Below are 17,588 nucleotides of genomic sequence, written 5' to 3'. Positions count from 1 at the left end.
TAGACGTTGAGACTTTTCCCCTCAGTTACATTTCCAATAGGAAAACAACAGTGGGATGTGGAGTTAGAGGTAGACAGTGGGAATCACTAAGACATCTCTCTCACCATGTTGCGGAAATGAGCGCTCAGTGTTCCAGTTGCCTGATGATATTCCATAACACAGGAGTTGTTCAAGATATCACCGCTGCTCTCACTGCCAAAAGAAAGCAATGGCAGCTAGTTGAATGCAAGCCAGCATGCCGCCCGTGATTTACTATCTTCCCACTGACTGTGCTAATTTTGCACCGTGGGGATACTGATGATGTGGCTCCACCCAGCGGAGACTCTAGATTGTTTATCATGGCTAAATAAAAGCTGCTTTCTTAAAGTTATAAGATATCTACTACAGGCAAATGAATGCATAATGCACACTGAATTACTTAAAACTAGGCTGTCATTTTTTGCTTTGCTGCCCTCTTGCTAATCCTTTAGGTAAGCTTAATGGGAATAACGTGTCATATAATATTCACCAAATTTCTACCTTCTGAGGAGAAAGATTTCTCCAACAAGCACTGACAAACTGTAATAACGACATAGGTAATGAAAGTTGCTTAGTCACCCAGGTTGTGAGACCAGCAAAGGAGCAATCAAATAAGAAGCCTTAAGGCTTCAGGTTCTGAGGGTTAGGCTGAAATTCAGACGCTGACAGAACGCTTTCTTGCCCTTAATACTTTAGCATCTTGGATAAACAGTAAAAATATCCATTTATACAGATACCTTGCCAATTTTCTTTTCCGTTAAGATGACTATGTTCTTATTTAAGAAGATTAATGGCATATTTCTATGTATTAATTTCTACCCTTCACATCTTTTGGTAGCCTTTCTTAGCACAGCACCCTTCAGATGTGTTGGGGTTGAAAGCCCACGCATCTAGAGGGTACTAAGTGGTGGGTAAGCTGGTTCAGGAGAAATGGATGTCTGTCCTCCCTTCCTTTGCTTCCTTAGCATTAAGAAACATACATACTTGCGGGTACTCTCATTCTTTAGTAGAGCTTTGGCTTGCTGCTCACTGATGATGGTGGCTTTTACTTGTGGGGGGTTCATGTGAACATTTAACTTTCCTCCAACCAACAGTCGTACTGTTGCTGCAAACTTGGTCTGAGTCTTCAGCACCTGGGGAGGCTGCTTTTCTATTATGAATGTGCTATAAAGAGATAAGGGGGAAAAAAGACCAAGTCATTACTTACAGAAAGTAAAAGGCTGCAAAAGGAGCCCTAGCTTTTACAACTCAGTGTATACATCTCATTAGTAGAGAAAACAATGGCAAACTACAAACCCAAGTATATCGAAAAGTAATCCACACCAATCAAGTATTCAAATATCACAGCAACAACCAACAACACACAAAAGTTGTGTAATAGCCTTAATCAGACAAGCAAAAAGACACTGCAATTACTAGAACTCCCCCCCCAAAAAACCAGAAATAGACTATCTATATAACATATTCCAGCATAATGGATACCTATGCAACTTCATCAAAAAGTGTTTATTCAATCAACAGCCCATCCCATGATGGGGGCAACTCTTCCATACATCGAAAACATCTCAGAAACTACCAAGAGATTACTACAACCCCTTGGTATTAAGGGAGCCCATAATCTAAAAAAATCTATCCAAATTATCCTAAGAAAATCCAATGACCCAACAGCCAAGAAAGACAAAACAGGTCATTTATAACACATAATGCAAGGATTGTGAAAACTACCATGTAGGGCAAACAGTAAGCATCAATGACAATGTTAACTGACAGTCAGAAGACAATTTCTTCAACAAATTCAAACAGATTTTCAACTGGGAAGCTGTAGATATTTTAGACTGAGCCAGATCCAAAAATGCAAGCAAATTTCTAGAGGCTTGGCAAATCAGCTATTACCAGACACATGAAATAAGCTCCATCTATAAACCATTCAAAATAGGAAGCAACCAAAGATCAAAGAAAGGGCCAAACAGCCTCCCTCAGCACAGGCCTATTAACTAACACCCAGATAAACAGAAACAATCAAGGAAGAAGCAATAGCCTAATCAAAGCTGGTAGGACTAGCTACTATATATAAATAGCTAGCAAACATCACTCCCCTATGCACTGAAGATGTTACCTAGCCTGGAAATGAAATGTCTTCAAGGAAAAAAAAATCTCAGAGAACACTAAGAACCCAACAATACACCTTCTCCATCAAGACTATGGTGATTTTTAACATATGCAGAAAGTAAAGAAAACCCGGTAATATAATCCAAGAGTTCACCTATTGTGAACATATTATTTTTGCAAATAAATGTTGAATCCATGATATAGATCGTATGCAGCAATTTCCACCAATTTCAGTAAACAAAGCTTTTGTTTCTTTGAACACACAACAACCCACTCTAATAATAAAGGTCTCTGTAGAAAGAAAGCATGATCTAACAACACAACCCTACCTAGTGACTAGTGCAGAAATTATGTCTGTGACGGTGGTGTTAAGATCTGCTAGCATCTCTTCAATGGGTCCAGGAATAGGCAGCTGCTGGCATAGGTGTTCAGCACGGCGTACTTGTTGACGGTTCTGGCAAACAATCTCAGCCAGTTTCTCACACCTAGGGAAAGAACTCATTGTATTCCACTTTGTTGAAAGCAATGAAGAATCCTGTGGCATCTGAAAGTCTAACGTATTAAGTTTTAACACCTTAAAAGACTAACAAATTAGAATTAGGAAAAGAAGAGGGAGTGTGTGTAGTATATAAGGTGGAGTGAGGTCTAGGGAAAGAAGTATGTGATGGGGAGCACAAAACCCCCTAGGTAAAATGGTCCTATCACAAACCACACTTCCTAATGATGCCAAGACATGCTATCTCCAACCATTATGCTGAATATTTATGAACGTCATTTCAAAAAACAAAGCTGGAAAAGCTAAAACTGCCTAAAACCACACCATCCAACAGCTACTTCAGATTAGAAATGCAAGAGAAGTACTGGAATATACCAGACTATAAGCTACCTTTTGCAATTCTTTCCATCATTATTACTTACTATTATGTGGATTCAGTGAGCTCACCCCTATCCAAACTTCAGTGAAATTAGGATACTGGATCAACTCTACAGTAATGTTGTTTTGCATTTCAAGAGAAAATCATATAAAAATAAATGGCCCTGTCAAATTACGTTGTGTAGTAGCCATATACAGTTGTTAAATATGGTTTTTAATTTGATTATTTGATTTTGCTTGTGGATTTTTTAATATTCTGAATATGCTGCACAGCCTAATTGTTGGATCAACCATAAATTTAATTTGAACTAGCACTGAGACTGAAGGGATAAACAGGAGGCAGGGATGAATGTTAATAAAAAAAGAAGGGCTCCAAATTCAGATTAATAGTCATCTCTATTTCTATCTTTCTATCTTTCTGTAATTCTAGGGACTAGTATGTAATCCTGGAAATTCTACAGAAAATATATCAGGAAGTAGAGACTAGGTGTAGCAGCCACTACATTAATCTGAATACAAGCACTCTCGTGACATACTATAGGCAGTATGACCTTGTCACAGAGAGGACTGCAAAAGATTCAGCTTACACAGAACGGGATCAGTAGAAAGCATTTACAGATACAACTTACAGGTAGTACTTGCTTAACAACCGAACAGCGACTGTTCAAAGTTACAAATGAACAAATGGTAGTTACGACTGGTCCTCAAAATTATGGCCATTGAAGCACCTGAGGTCATGTGATTAAAAGTCGGGCGCTTGGCAGCCCGCCTGCATTTATGACTGCAGCATGTGCTTCAACTCCCCCCGCCCCACCTATCTGTGCTGGAATGGTGTTATGAAGGCCACGCTCAGGGAGATAAGCGTTTCCTTAGCCCTCAACAGGAGCGTGGGAAGTTTAAGAAGATGAGACTGGCACCACCCTAAGGAATTCACGGTGTTGTGGCTTGCTGGCTTGGGAACTTAGGTTCAGTCTGGAGAGATTTCTGTCTTGAAGTGAAGCTAATAAATGCAACAGAACTGTATTGCACAGTCTCGTGGAGTTATTTGGGCTGAACCTGACATATCTCCCCCACCTCTCCCCCCTTTTGGCTGCCCTGCACTCTGCTGCTGTGAGGCAGAGGTCCAGCAGCTGCCTCAGCCAGGCACGCCTCATCAACAGCAGGAGGAAGAAGGGAGGGCGGAGCTGGCGTCGCGGCGATACGGCGGGCGATCCTGGGCTCCCAGGACCGCAGCCGATATCTCCTCCCCTGGACGGTCCCGATGGACCTAAGCCGTCCCGTAGAGATGGCGATCGCAAAGGGCGCGTCCCGCGGATCTCAGGGACGCCGCAAGTCCCAGATTGATCCCGGGAGAAGCTCTTGAAGCCGGCGGAGGAGAGGCAGCCATTTAATGACTGCGAAAGCCGGGACAGCTCCAAAGGAAGAAGAAAGAGAGGGGTGTCAACCGGGTGAGATGGACCTTTACTATTCAACTATTCTTAGAGAACACCTTAAGTAACTTAAAGAGATTTTTAAAAGTGAAGAAAAGTGGATTAAGCGGCGAGATTGAGCCTTATAAAAAAAGGGGGGGAAATTTTTTTTCTTTTCAACTTTCCCTTTTTAGTGGAATTGGCAAGATGTTTTTCTCTTAAAAAAATATATTTTTAACTGGATTGGCTTTTTCTTTTTAATACTCAATAACTCTTTATCTTAAGCCTTTTTTTTTGACTAAGATTTCTTTATCGTTATAAGAAATTTATACTTTTTGATTTTGAAATGGGGAAAGTGGAGTTAAGAGAAAGTAAATGAAAGAAAGTTGCACTGCCATCCAGAGGCTCGACATAGTGCTTTTTTTCTTCTATTGTGACGCATGCTCAAAGACCCTGTGCTTTCTAAAAAGATAGTGGGATGTGCATGTTTATACAGGTGCCATCTGTAACTATAAACAAGAAAGCGGAGTTGAAAGCGATTTTGAAAATATCAAGATGGAAAGTTTGAGCTAGTCACAAGAGCCCTGATTAGTGGCAGTAGCTCTTCTTTCTGCTAGAAGCTCTGCTTTGCTCTCCATTCCCCCCTCAGTTGGATTTTTTTAAAAGAGACTTAGTCTTTTCCCTCCTCTTCTTTTTTTTTTTTCTCCTCTTGCTTTTTTTTTTTTTATTTTTGGCAAGAACAAAGATAAAGAATCCTTTGACTCAATAAAGGTTTATCAAGATAATAAATTATACGAGAAACACAATGCAGACAAAGATCTTTAAACTATTGAGGATGACTATAAAAAACTGGAAGAAGAGCTGCAGAAATTCCCGCAAAAAAAAAAAAGAAAAAAGATACTAAAGCTAAAATGGACTTAATTAAACATAAAACGGGATCAATGGAAAAGGAAGAAATAGTACAAGAAATCAGAAACATTAAACAGAATTATTGTGAGGCCTATAAACTGAGAATTAAAAGGGTTAATCAACTGATAAATGAAGAGGGACAGACTTGTTCTTGGCACTGAGGGTGAGAAAAAGATTATACAAGATTATAATGGAAAATCGTACTAAGAGAATGCACAAAAAGAAGAAGTAAAACAATATTGAAAGAAACTACTACAGATGTTTAAAGAAAAAATGAGGGGAATACAACAATGATGGAACTGACAGAAGCTTCAAAAAGCAGAATGTTTGAAAGGACATTTATTATTGCTTTCTTTTATCCAATAATATAGAAAAAGGAATAAACAGCTAGATATTTTGGGATATTGAATGAAAAGGGTGAACTCAAAATTATGCAAGAGCTGGAATAAAGTATAAATCTGAGATATATAGTTAAAAATTGTATTTGATTGTAAATGTTTCAAGAGATTAGACTAAAATTTATACATGGCTGAATATAGTAACATATAGATTTTAAACTAGAGACATTTTTGTTGAAACATGTAGTGAAGAATCTGGTTAGAACTGTAACCCGGTTAGAACTGTAACTGATATTGTAACTGATACTGGTTAGAACTGTAACTTTTAAGAATTGGAAAAATTAAAAAGTACTTATGCAGGAGGAAGTTATTGAAAATTATGGAATGTGCAGAGATGAGTTAAACTGTGATTTGAAATTAGAGTAAGAAGATAAGTAATTTTATATGACACTGAGAAAATATAGTAATGTAATGGATTAGGAAATTTTATAATAGAAATTTGATATTAATTATTATATATATACACATATAATCGATAGATGAAAATGTATTACTAATCCTATTGAAAGTTAAAAATTCTTGTAAAAAATGATTCTATAGATTAGCTATGAATGATTAATAATTGTTAATTGATAAGTATACAAGTATATTTTGAATAGATGATATGAGAATTTAAGATTATGAAAGGGGCACCAACGAGTTGGTAACTGGTTGACACACGGTATAAAATGGAAGATGCTTTTTTTATGCCTTTCTATGTTTTTGTTTGTTCATGTATGTTTTGTGTTTGTTGTAAAAATAAAAAAATATTAAAAAAAAAAAAAACAGCAGGAGGAAGAAGATGGCGAAGGTGAGCTGGGGGCAGCAGAGAGCAGCAGAGGTAGGTGGTAGAGTGCAGGGCGGCCAAAAGGGCAGAGATGGGGAGATAGGCGGGTGGGGGGAGTTGAAGCGAAGGTGAGCGTGACAGGGCAGAAGTGTGATGTCCTCAACTAACGACAGCACAGTCCTCACCTAACAGCCACAACCGGGATTGCTATTGCTAAGCAGTGCAGTCATGTGATGTTTCGCCTAATGATTGCTCTGCTTAGTGATGGAAATTCTGGTCCCAATTAGGGTCATTAAGTGAGGACTACCTGTATTATTGTTTGTTCCCAGCACCACTATTACAATGATTTTTTAAAAAAAGTTCTAAACAATTCATTAGTTGTGGTTACTTCAGGGAATTTCCAATCTATAAACAGTTTATCATTTGGACTTCTGTCCATTCCAAATCTCTGGATCTGCAATCAATATTGGGGGAGAGAAGGCAAGGAGTAATCCAGCGCTTGCTTTTCTCGGTGTCCAGAAACCCTACCAGGTCTTTTAAATCTAGATTTATTTAGGCCAGACCCTACATTCTAGATTGAGACCTTTGTTTCTAAAACAGCGGTCTTAGGTTTTAACAGCCTGAAACTGTCTGAAACTCTTCCTCTGCAGGGCAGCTCTGTAACCAGTAGCTCTGAACTCATGAAGTGTGCAGTGTGAGACATGATCAGTGTCATGTTGTGATTTTGCAAAACAGCTACAGAATTCAAACTACTAAAATTTGCTATCAGTTTTCATTTTTAAAAAAGCATGGTTCCATAGACACTCTTGAAATATGTGAAAAGAGTCTACTAGCAAGACACCATGCATACAATCAAGAAAACACAGCCCTATTGCATATTCCCAACACTTAACCTTTGGTATTTAAATGTGGATCCGGTGAATTCTGAACTAATCCTTTATTCAGTTTCAGTCACTGAATGAATTGGGAGGCCCTCTTTCCTCTCTCACCCCTGTTCCCTCTCATGCTATCTACCATGCTTGCAAGCCATCTAAAGGTCCCTCAGGAGGGCCGCCATTTCCTGCTAGTTGCTGCCTCCTCTTCCACTGGATCAACTCATCATCCAAGATTATAGTCTGCTGCTTGCGGAGCAAAGCCAGTGTCTGTTGGTGCTTTTCAGCCAGTTCCTGAGGAGTAGAAAACAGCATTTTGAATATGGTATTAACAACAAAAAACCCAATGGGAAAGAAAAAAATAAGAGTCAGGACTTGGGAGGATGGTACTTACTACACGATACTGTTGCAATGTCTGAGCCTCCCGATGCAGCCAAGCTTCCAGTGATGTCTTTTTTTGCTGCAAACTAGGCTCACGGGCCATACGTTCCTGGGGGTTTAGCTGAGAAAGCTGAGTAAACTGGGCTGGAAAGGAAGCACAAATTAGTCCTTGCCCCAAATTACCTCAATCACCTCATGACCTCAATCACCTCATGACTGCAGAAGAGAGTTCCTTGTATTCAAGCCTATCTGTTTGGTTACTTTGCTACTTTCTTTAAAAATCCGGTTGAGGAACACAGGAAGGCTTTACTATTAGTCCATCCAGCTTCACTTTAAAGTGAATCTTCAGGATTTTCAACAGAGGTCTGTCCTAGCTCTACCTGGAGATGCCAGGGTAGACCATGGAGTGTTTTACATGCAAATGTATGTTTTATTACTATATCATTACACAGTACTATTAATATTATGAAGACTGAGTATTAGTATTACTACTACTACTATTGCACCAATCTTGAAAATGGTTTACTATACCTCCTCCATTCCCACAGATATACCTTGTAGACGAAGGCTCTCTTGGTACTGGATGATGAAATATTCCTGAGTCTGCTGAAGCTTTTTCAGTTGGTTCTCAGTGTCCTGGGTGACCAGGCGTAATTCCTCAAAGGTCTGGTTGATCTGAAGATGCTTCTGGGACAGGGCATCAGCCAGGCTGCTAGCTGGTGAAGGGCTCTGTAAATATGGAGATTTATAAACAGAAAAAAATATGGATATTATTGCCAAGGAGATATATTTGGCCATACCCTAATTAAGTATATAGGAAGGAGAAATATTTATGCAAAAGGAAATCATACTCACATCTGTGGCTTCTCGCACCAGGCGTTGCTCATGGTATAGGATGTGTCGAATGCAGCGTACTAACTCCAGAGGGCAGTGTTTATATGTATTCTGTAAAGAAAGAGAGAACAGCCTGAGAATGAGTAAAAAGAGTGGGAAGCTATTAACTACATCATTCTTTCACTCATGGGAAAGCATGAGAACACCATCTCTTATAGCTGCCCTCAAACCTTCCAAACTCCCAGCCCCTGTAACTCACCTGTAGCTGAGTGGCATAATGACCCAGTTTGATCTTTAGAAGGAAGCCATCCTCGCCCACCTGGTGGTCTGCCTTTTTTTGCAGTTCCTGAATCAGTCCCTCCAACAACTGTGTGGCTTTGGCACCCTCCTGAGGATTGTCAAGATCGATGGAGTCCCTGAAAATTGGATCACAAACAGAGGGGTGTGTGCACAAAAACTGAGTACTTTCTTGAGGACAACAAAGGATTCTTTCCCATACCCTGGTAAAAAAGAGAAGGCAAAGGCAGCATATGTAGCAATTTCGGGAAGGTCATGTGATAGGTAGAAACTCTATTACAATATAACTAGTCTGGGCTAGTTTTTTATGGTTTTAGTTAACTTAAAGTATCTTCCAATCCTTGGTTTAAGCTCATCCAACTGGATTTAGAGTTGCTACATCATTTGTAAGCTGAAACTGAAAGTTTGTCTACTTGGCACCCTAAGTAAAAGGACAATTCAATATGTATAAAGGCATCCTTAGCTTCCCCCATAAATATAAGCAACAGATATAAATAATCAAACTGAATTTTGGTTCCGATTTGTTCACCCTTCTTGCTTATTTCAATTAGGTTGTATCTATTTTTGTTTGATTGTTTTATTATTTTTAATGCAAAACATTGTCAATTTAAACATTCATCATATTTTTGTAAACCACTGTCCATTTTAAGAAAATTACAAAACCATTCCAGAGATGGAGGAAATGCATTGTGATTGCACAAGCATCAACAATGTTGCACATAATTGAATTCTGCTGCCAATCTACAGAACATTTTTTTTCCTCTAAAGAACTTCAAACCTGGGCAGAAAATCTGTTTAACTGTTCCAAGTGCGTTTCCAGATCAGTCCGATCAGTCAAATACAGGTAGTTCTTGACTTAACGACAATAATTGGGACCAGAATTTCTGTTGCTAAGCGATGTGACTGTAAAGCACAATGTCATGTAACCACATCGCTTAGCGATGGCAATCCCGGCACTCCCTGTTGCCATCATTAACTGAATTCCACCGGCCGTTAGCTGAGGACCCACCCCAATCCAAGCCATTCCAGACTTGGTCCCTCCCAGCCCCAATTGGGACTGCCTCCTCTTCCTATCTCCCCCATCTCTACCCTTTTGGATGCCCTGCATCCTGCCTTGCGGGGTGGCAAGCAGCCCCAGAACCACGCAGCTCTGGAGGTGCTTGTCATGCTGCGGCTCTGGGGCTGTAAGAAACCCCTGAGTTGCAGCGCAGCACGAAGCCACAGCTGCCCGTGGAGGCCTCAGCCAGCCCAGCCTAGCCCAGCAGCATGGCACAAAGCTACTCTGCCCCGAGAAGCCCCAGAAGTGCGGCATGAAGCTGCATCTGCCTGGGGAAGCCACAGCCACCCCAGCCCAGTCCCAGCCGCAGTCACCTTTGCTACCCTGCACTCTGAGGCAACAAGGGCCTTGCTCCCACTGTTGACAAGGCGTGCCTGCCCTGGCCCTTCGTAAGGCAGCTGCTGACCACGTGAGGCCATCTTACCCAGTTCTTGCGAGTAAACCGCTGTGAGCGACCTTGGGAGGAAAGCCCTGTGTGGCTAGCAGCTGCCTCGCAAAGGACCAGGCCAGGCATGCTTAGTCAGCAGCAGGAGCAATAAGATGGTGAAGGTCAGCTAGGGTGGCAGGGGCTGCAGATTGCAAAGGTCAGCTAGAGTAGCAGGGGCCAAAGGGGCATGGGGGGGAGATAGGCAGGTGGGGGGAGTTGAAGCACCCTTGTGGTCGTAAGTGTGGGCGGGCTGCCAAGCACCCAAATTTTGACCATGTGACCGTGGGGGCACTGCAATGGCTGTAACTTTGGGGACTGCTTGTAAGTCCCTTTGTTCAGCATCACTATAACTTCGAATGGTCGCTGAACGAATGGTTCTAAATCTAGGACTATCTGTAATGTTGTATCTATTCACATTCTGAGTGGAAGAAACAAAAACTGGGAAACACTCGCCAAGTTTGCACAGCACTGTAAATCAAGATCACTGGTGAATTCTGCCTTTCTATGAATGTCCTATTTTTTTTTTAGATTTTTTTTCTCCCACCTTTATTGTTTTTATATATAAAACGCAAGGCGGCGAACATACCTAATACTCCTTCCTCCTCCTATTTTCCCCACAAGAACCACTCTGTGAGGTGAGTTGGGCTGAGAGAGAGTGACTGGCCCAAAGGCAGGACTTTCATGCCTAAGGCAGAACTAGAACTCACAGCCTCCTGCTTTCTAGCCTGGTGCCTTAACCACTAGACCAAACTGGCTATATGTTAGTATGTTAGTATGTATGCCAATAAGTTAGTAATGGAGCTTGTTTTCTTACACTTGATTTTCCCTACTTGTCTCCATGCAGGCCAACAAAGGAGAAATCATTTGCTTTATGTGATATCTGATAAATAAGCCAAGGAAAATACGAGGTTTGTTTGAGAGTAATATCCAAGATTTCCAGATCATTTCTGCATGATTACCCATTCATGCTAGTGGGAAAAGTGAAGCAGGAGCAAATGGAGTATATGCTCTAGCATAGCTTTAAAAAACTGTGTTAGCTCAAGGACCCTGGGAGGTGGTGGTAGGGAGGCTTTAGTAAATGATTTCCTTCTCCCATTATGCCAGCATATATGCCTCACATTCTGAATTCAGACACCAATGGAATATATGGATGGCTTTAACTTTTGACCTCCATTATGGTCCTAGTTATTGCTTTTTTACTGGACTATTTTGTTGGGGTTGAAGTTCTGATCTGGTTTGATAGTAATTGTGAACAGCTCTGACTGTGAAGTAGGCTGGTATATAAATGTGTGTGAATGCATATGTGTGTGTATTTAATGTGTGTGTGTCTCTACAGATATACAAGATGTTTAAAAAGTCCTTGTGCAGTTTTAACCGTACTTCTATATAAGTTTTAAATATTCTGTAAAATGCACAGAGAGATAGTTTATTTAAGATTAAGCCTATTTAATTGTAGAAATGCTAACTGTCTAATGGCCACCATCATTTTGGATACAAATATAGCATGACTTTAAGTTCTTTGAACACATTCTGCAGTTGAATTTGACTTGTAGCATTGATCATAATTGTTAGCCTGGCATTATATCCAATAAGCATTTTTTTTAAAATCTTGAATAAATTCCTTCTCTATTGCAAAGATATTAAAAATTAAAACTAACAAGGACTTTATAGACTGTGTGTGTGTGTGTGTAAAATGAAATAAGAATTGAAAGTCTTCAGCTGAAATTTCTATTGCCAAAAATGATCTTAGTTATTTCACTAGAATTTTCTTCAGGAATGCAAAATAAAGATATAAGCTCAACTTGGTCTGTAATGAGGGGCAAAGCACTGAAAATTTGAGACCCTGAACTGGTAATCTGTGTGGGAGAGAAAACTGTACTCAAGACTAGAACTATACAGCTAAAATAATATGCTTCCCAAATAATGCAGAATGAAGGATTTGTTTCAGTCATAAGGGATAAACATCGCATCCACATCATCCCTCTGCAAGGCCAAAGATGGTCCTGGACAGCCAGGTTTCACGCTCACCTACCATGGCTGTCCCTCAATCCACTGTGACAGGTAATGGCGGACCTCTATAGGGAAATGCTGTCCATACAGGGCTTGCATCTGTCGCAGAGCATCCCCTTGGAGCTGCTGAGCTTGAATCCACACAGCCATGATTCAGGACCTGCTAATGAAAACAAGGTAGAAAAAGCATAAAAGCATTGCTTCTGGAATTCTTTCCAATCCCTTAATAATAACGCTACTCCGGGTCATGTGACTAGGAGGGAGGAAGAAGGATTCCTTAGAATGGAGGAGTCAACAGCATTCTCAGCTGCTGCCCAACTGCATCTCCAGAGAGATTCACAGGATTATTTTTTAAAAAACGGTTATTTCTCCATAGTCTCTGGTCTAGCCCTGCCCATTTTCAAACTCAAATCTTTATTTTGTCACCCTCTCCCCTAACACAAAATCTGGTCCAGTTCTATTTGGTTTTTGGAGAATTACCCTGCTGACTGAAAGGCAGTCCTGACCCCTTTTACATAATTTCTTTCAAACATTCTATTGTCTTGGAAAAATCGATATATATTAGGCATACAACTCCAGATTTATTTCTCTCACAATAGAATGGGCAGATTTATCAATAGCACCTTTTCCAGGTAAATCGCAACAATCCTATCTCTGCCACAAATGGGCAATTTTAGAGGGCGGGGACTCAGCACAATCTACTATACTTAAAAACTTACTTACTTACTTATTTCTCAGATTTGTCACTGCCCATCTTGTGAAATGACTCTGGGCAGTTTACAACAAGACAAAAATTCACTAAAATACAACATTAAAAACAATCCTAAAAATAATTAAGTTCCAAGAAGATGGAAAATTGGCAAGTAATTCCAGGGAGCATCATTAGGGGGCTAACCACCCCCAGGGATGGGTAGAGCCCATATCAGCCCATGCACACTGACAGAGCCTGGTCTTTAAACCTTTTATGAAAGCCGGGAGGGTAGGGGCCCGCTGCACCTCTGGGGGGAGAATATTCCAAAGGGCGGGGGCAATGGCAAAGAAGGCTCTCTTCCTGGGCCCCACCAGTTGACATTCCCTTGCTGAAGGGATCCAGAACATGCCCTCTCTGCCTGACCAGATGGGATGGGTTGATGTAATGGGGATGAGACGGTCCCTTGGGTAACCTGGCCCCATGCCACGTAGGGCTTTAAAGGTGATAACCAACACCTTGAATTGGTCCCAGAAACAAACTGGCACCCAATGCAGCTCCTGCAGCAGAAGTGTTACATGTGCCATCCTAGGGGCACCTAATATCATCTGCGCAGCTACATTTTGAACCAGCTGTAGCTTCCAGATACTCTTCAAGGGTACCCCCATGTAGAGTGCATTGCAACCGTCTAACCAAGAGATGACCAGGACATGAGTGACTGACCGGAGAGCCTCCTGATCCAAGAAAGAGCGTAACTGGCACACCACCCAAGGTGGGCAAAAGCTCTCCTGGCCACGACTGCCACCTGCTCTTCAAGCAGTAGTTGCAAGTCCAGGAGAACCCCCAGATTATGCACTGGGTCTGTTTGGGACAGTGCAACCCATCCAAAACCAAAGATGGTAAGTTCTTGGATACAGAGGGGCCCCCAATCCACAGCCACTCTGTCTTATCAGGTTTCAGCTGAAGCCTGTTGTTCCCCATCCAGACCCCCACAGCCTCCAGGCACTGCAAAAGGCTGGTCACAGTATCACTCAAGCCACCTGGGTTGGAGATGTATAACTGGTATCATCTGCATATTGATGATACCTCATCTCATGGTGGCGGATGATCTCACCCAGTGGTTTTATGTAGATGTTAAAAAGGAGCAGAGAGAGTACTGAACCCTGCGGCACCCCACAATGGAGGGGCCATTGGCTGGATCTCTCACTCCCAATCAATACTGATTGGGATTGACCTTGGAGGAAGGAAGAGAACCAGTGCAGAACTGTGCCGCCCACTCCCAACTCCCTAAGTCGACCCAAAAAGATACCATGGTCGATGGTATTGAAAGCCGCTGAGAGGTCAAGAAGAACAAGGATGGATGCACTACCTCCATCCTGTTCCCGCCAGAGATCATCCATGAGTGTGACCAATGCTGTTTCCATCCCAAATCTAGGCCTGCAACCTGACTGGGAGCAGTCCAAATAATCCATTTCCTCCAGGATCCTCTGGAGCTGCAACACCACCACTTTCTCAACCACCTTCCCTAAAAAGGGGAGGTGGGAGACTGGGCAAAAATTGTCTAGTATGGTGCTAGTGATGGCTTCTTGAGGAGGAGAAGCACCAGCGCCTCTTTAAAGGCCATTGGAAACACTTCCTCCCTCAAGGATGAATTCACCATCACCTGGACCCCCCCCCCCCATGTCACCTCCTGAGTAGCCTTAACCAGCCAGGATCTAGTTGGCAAGTGGTGGCATTGACTGTCTGAAGGATCCTGTCCACTTCCTTGGGTTCAACAGGATCAAACTGTTCCCAGATAACAGGGCAAGTCTGTACTCTGGGCACCTCTATAGACCATGCTGCACGCTTGGTATCCAACTGGGAGCAGAAGTGAGCGACTTTATCCTCCAGATGCCCAGAAAACTCCTCTGCGTGCCCCTGTAAATGGGCCACTGGGCCCCCCTTTCCCAAAAGAGATGAGGTGATTTTAAACAGGGCCACTGGGCGGCATTCTGCGGATGCAATAAGAGTGGAGAAATGTAGATGTTTCACTGCTCTTACTGCCACAAGGTAGGCCTTAATCATGGCTCTAGCTTGTGTTTGGTTGGGTTCAGTCCTTGTTTTCCTCCAGCAGTGCTCTAGATGTCTTTTAACCCTTTTCAAGACCCTCAACTCCATAAGACCATAAGTCTGGGGAACTCCACTGCCAGCCCCGCGACGGCCTCCAGCAGTTCAGGCAGGGAAGTTGCTACACAGCAGGGAGGCTGGTACAGCACAATAATCTCAACTGTTCTCACGAGCCCAACTCCGGGAACAGGTTCTCACAGCTGGCCACTTGTGGAGCAGCACCCCGAAGGCCAAAAGAGATTCCTGGATGACAACCGTTACCCCTCCTCCCCTGCCCTGGGATCTCGGCTGGTGCCAGACTGTGAACCCAGTTGGGAACATTTCTGAAAGGGGCACACCCCCCCCCCTTCAGGGCCCAGCCAGATCTTGGTAATACATGCCAGGTTGGCCTGCTCCTCAGTGATCAATTCACACATAAGGGGGGCCTTGTTGTTGACTGACCTGGCGTTAAGAAGCAGCAGCCAGAAGCCAGGGCCTCCGTGGGTCTGCTGTCCAGGGCCTGGGTCTGAGTCCAGAGGGCCAGAACATGCCACCAGTAACAAACACCGGGGGTGCCTTCCCCGAGAGTGGCCCACCCTCTGACTCCCATCATAACATCCCCTCCCTGTCACCACCTAAATGGTATAACCCGCCCTAAGCCCCCCAGGTGCTCCAGTTCCCCCAAATTCCAAACCCCAGGCTTCCCTAGTTAGGGGACCCTCCACCCAATCATACAACAGGCACTCAATCAATCAATCAATCAATCAATCAAGAGGGTGTGGTGGGCTCCCAGGCACTTCAGCTCTCGCTGTCAGTGCCATAGGGGCCCTATCCTTCCCCCTTCATCTACTGTGTTCCCTCCACTGGCGTCTCTCACTAGTCGGAAGGGGGCACCCAATTCACTCCTCTCCACTCTCTCCCAATCTCACTCAGGGGGCAAGTATCCCCGCCACATTCACAGACTCCCCCACACACTCACAGACGCACCCTCAGGCTTCTCTGTCTCTCACCCTAGAGAGGGAAGCTCAACTATCATCCACTGGAGGGAACCCAATGCTCTGACCATTTCTAAAGTCCTTCAGGCCCCTTCAGGCCACAGTTGCTATATAGATGTCAGTTGACCAGCCGATATCCTAGTCTCAGGCTTGCGCCGCCAACCCCCCTCCAGTCAGCGCACAGGCTGCCACCAGTCCTCTGGTGGACCATATTCCATATGGTCAAGTGCAGTCCACCTTATTATGACTCCACCTGCCCCTGTGCTGAGGGTTGACAATGAAGATCTTTCACAAGGGCTATAGCCTTGGAGAAAGCTGAAGAGAGAAACTAGAGGGTGTGAACAAACTTCCCCAGAAACAAATCAACTCAGTTAAACTTGTTAAAATGCAGTGCCTTTCTTGAAACTATGCTATCTGACCTCTAAGTCCTTCTTTCTAATCTTGAATTCTGTGGTGGATAATTGTACTTCAATAGGAGAGAGGTATGTGCAAGTGAATTTCTATGTTAATAAAGACACTATAGGTATTACAACTGTAGATATTCCAGGGCTGAAATTCAAGGCTAAACACAGTTAATGCTATCAGCTGCATTTACCTTGAACTGGGCTAAAGAATTTCTATCAAGAGCAGTAATAGTTGGATAAACTGGAGGACTTACTGCACAAATGATTGGGAATTTAAGTAAACTGAGAACTGGGCAAACGAGGAAACGGTGATGCACACATTTGAACACACATCAATAACATGCTGTGCAACCGTCCAGATTCAAAAAAAAAAAAGCTTTTTTGGAGCACACATAGGTGTGTACACAGTACCCGCCTACAATTCTTTTAAGCTTTTTCCTAGAGTTGTTACATGCACACTCTGAATCACTCTTTCCCCCTTTGAATCTGGATGGCTACCCAGCCCTCATCAAGAATACTTTTCTAAAAAGCACCCTTCCCCATTTTCCAATGATAATCTAAAACTTTAATGCTGATGAGGTAAACTGCTAGGAAACAAGGGTTAAACTGGACATATAGTTTAGGAGAAGTAGAGGAACTAAGTACCAAAATTCATGATAGACTGGGAGATTCATGGGAGAATCCACGTACTTTTTATTAAGTACAGTCATGAGTGGAGAGCCTGTTTATATGGTTAAATATGAAATATTTAAAGAGATGTTTGTTGCATTGCATCATGAAACAAACAAAAGCCCATCAAGAAAGGAAAGGAAGGGGAACCACCACTTTGATAGAGAAAACTGTAGAAACAAGGAAAAGATAAAACAATTCCTATTATTTTCTCCAATAGTCTGGAATAGTTATACAGTATCATACCAAGCATCCCCAAACAGTATAGAATACTGAATGCCTAATACATATTATAAAATGCTATAAAACATCTTCTATTAAGGGATAGAATAAAACCACCAGCAGCTGAGGCAGTGTAGCAGGTCCAACACAAGTAAAATTTCTTG

At 42.5% G+C, this 17,588-nt stretch overlaps 1 protein-coding gene across 4 annotated transcripts in view; it reads right to left on the bottom strand.

Annotated features, from left to right (window-relative positions):
• Window positions 1–17,588, bottom strand: part of LOC103049078 (signal transducer and activator of transcription 5B) — an 85,226-nt gene that overhangs the window by 13,680 nt on the left and 53,958 nt on the right. For 2 of the 4 annotated variants that reach the window (XM_088143457.1, XM_088143455.1), the window contains exons 2-10: window positions 12,384–12,524; window positions 8,830–8,986; window positions 8,592–8,681; window positions 8,291–8,465; window positions 7,750–7,880; window positions 7,498–7,649; window positions 2,457–2,612; window positions 1,003–1,182; window positions 105–192 (exon numbers count right to left, since the gene is read on the bottom strand). In XM_088143457.1, coding sequence (XP_087999583.1) covers window positions 105–192; window positions 1,003–1,182; window positions 2,457–2,612; window positions 7,498–7,649; window positions 7,750–7,880; window positions 8,291–8,465; window positions 8,592–8,681; window positions 8,830–8,986; window positions 12,384–12,511 — 1,257 coding nt within the window. In that variant the 5' untranslated portion in view covers window positions 12,512–12,524. The remainder of the gene's footprint in view (window positions 1–104; window positions 193–1,002; window positions 1,183–2,456; window positions 2,613–7,497; window positions 7,650–7,749; window positions 7,881–8,290; window positions 8,466–8,591; window positions 8,682–8,829; window positions 8,987–12,383; window positions 12,525–17,588) is intronic. The other 2 variants (XM_088143458.1, XM_088143456.1) reach the window with 1 other exon arrangement.

This window comes from Python bivittatus, unplaced genomic scaffold (assembly GCF_059951505.1).
Source record: "Python bivittatus isolate LINGU-HERP-01145 unplaced genomic scaffold, Pbiv_v1 ctg000410_np1212, whole genome shotgun sequence".
NCBI lineage: Eukaryota > Metazoa > Chordata > Lepidosauria > Squamata > Pythonidae > Python > Python bivittatus.
This window is presented reverse-complemented; position numbering and strand designations above follow the sequence as displayed.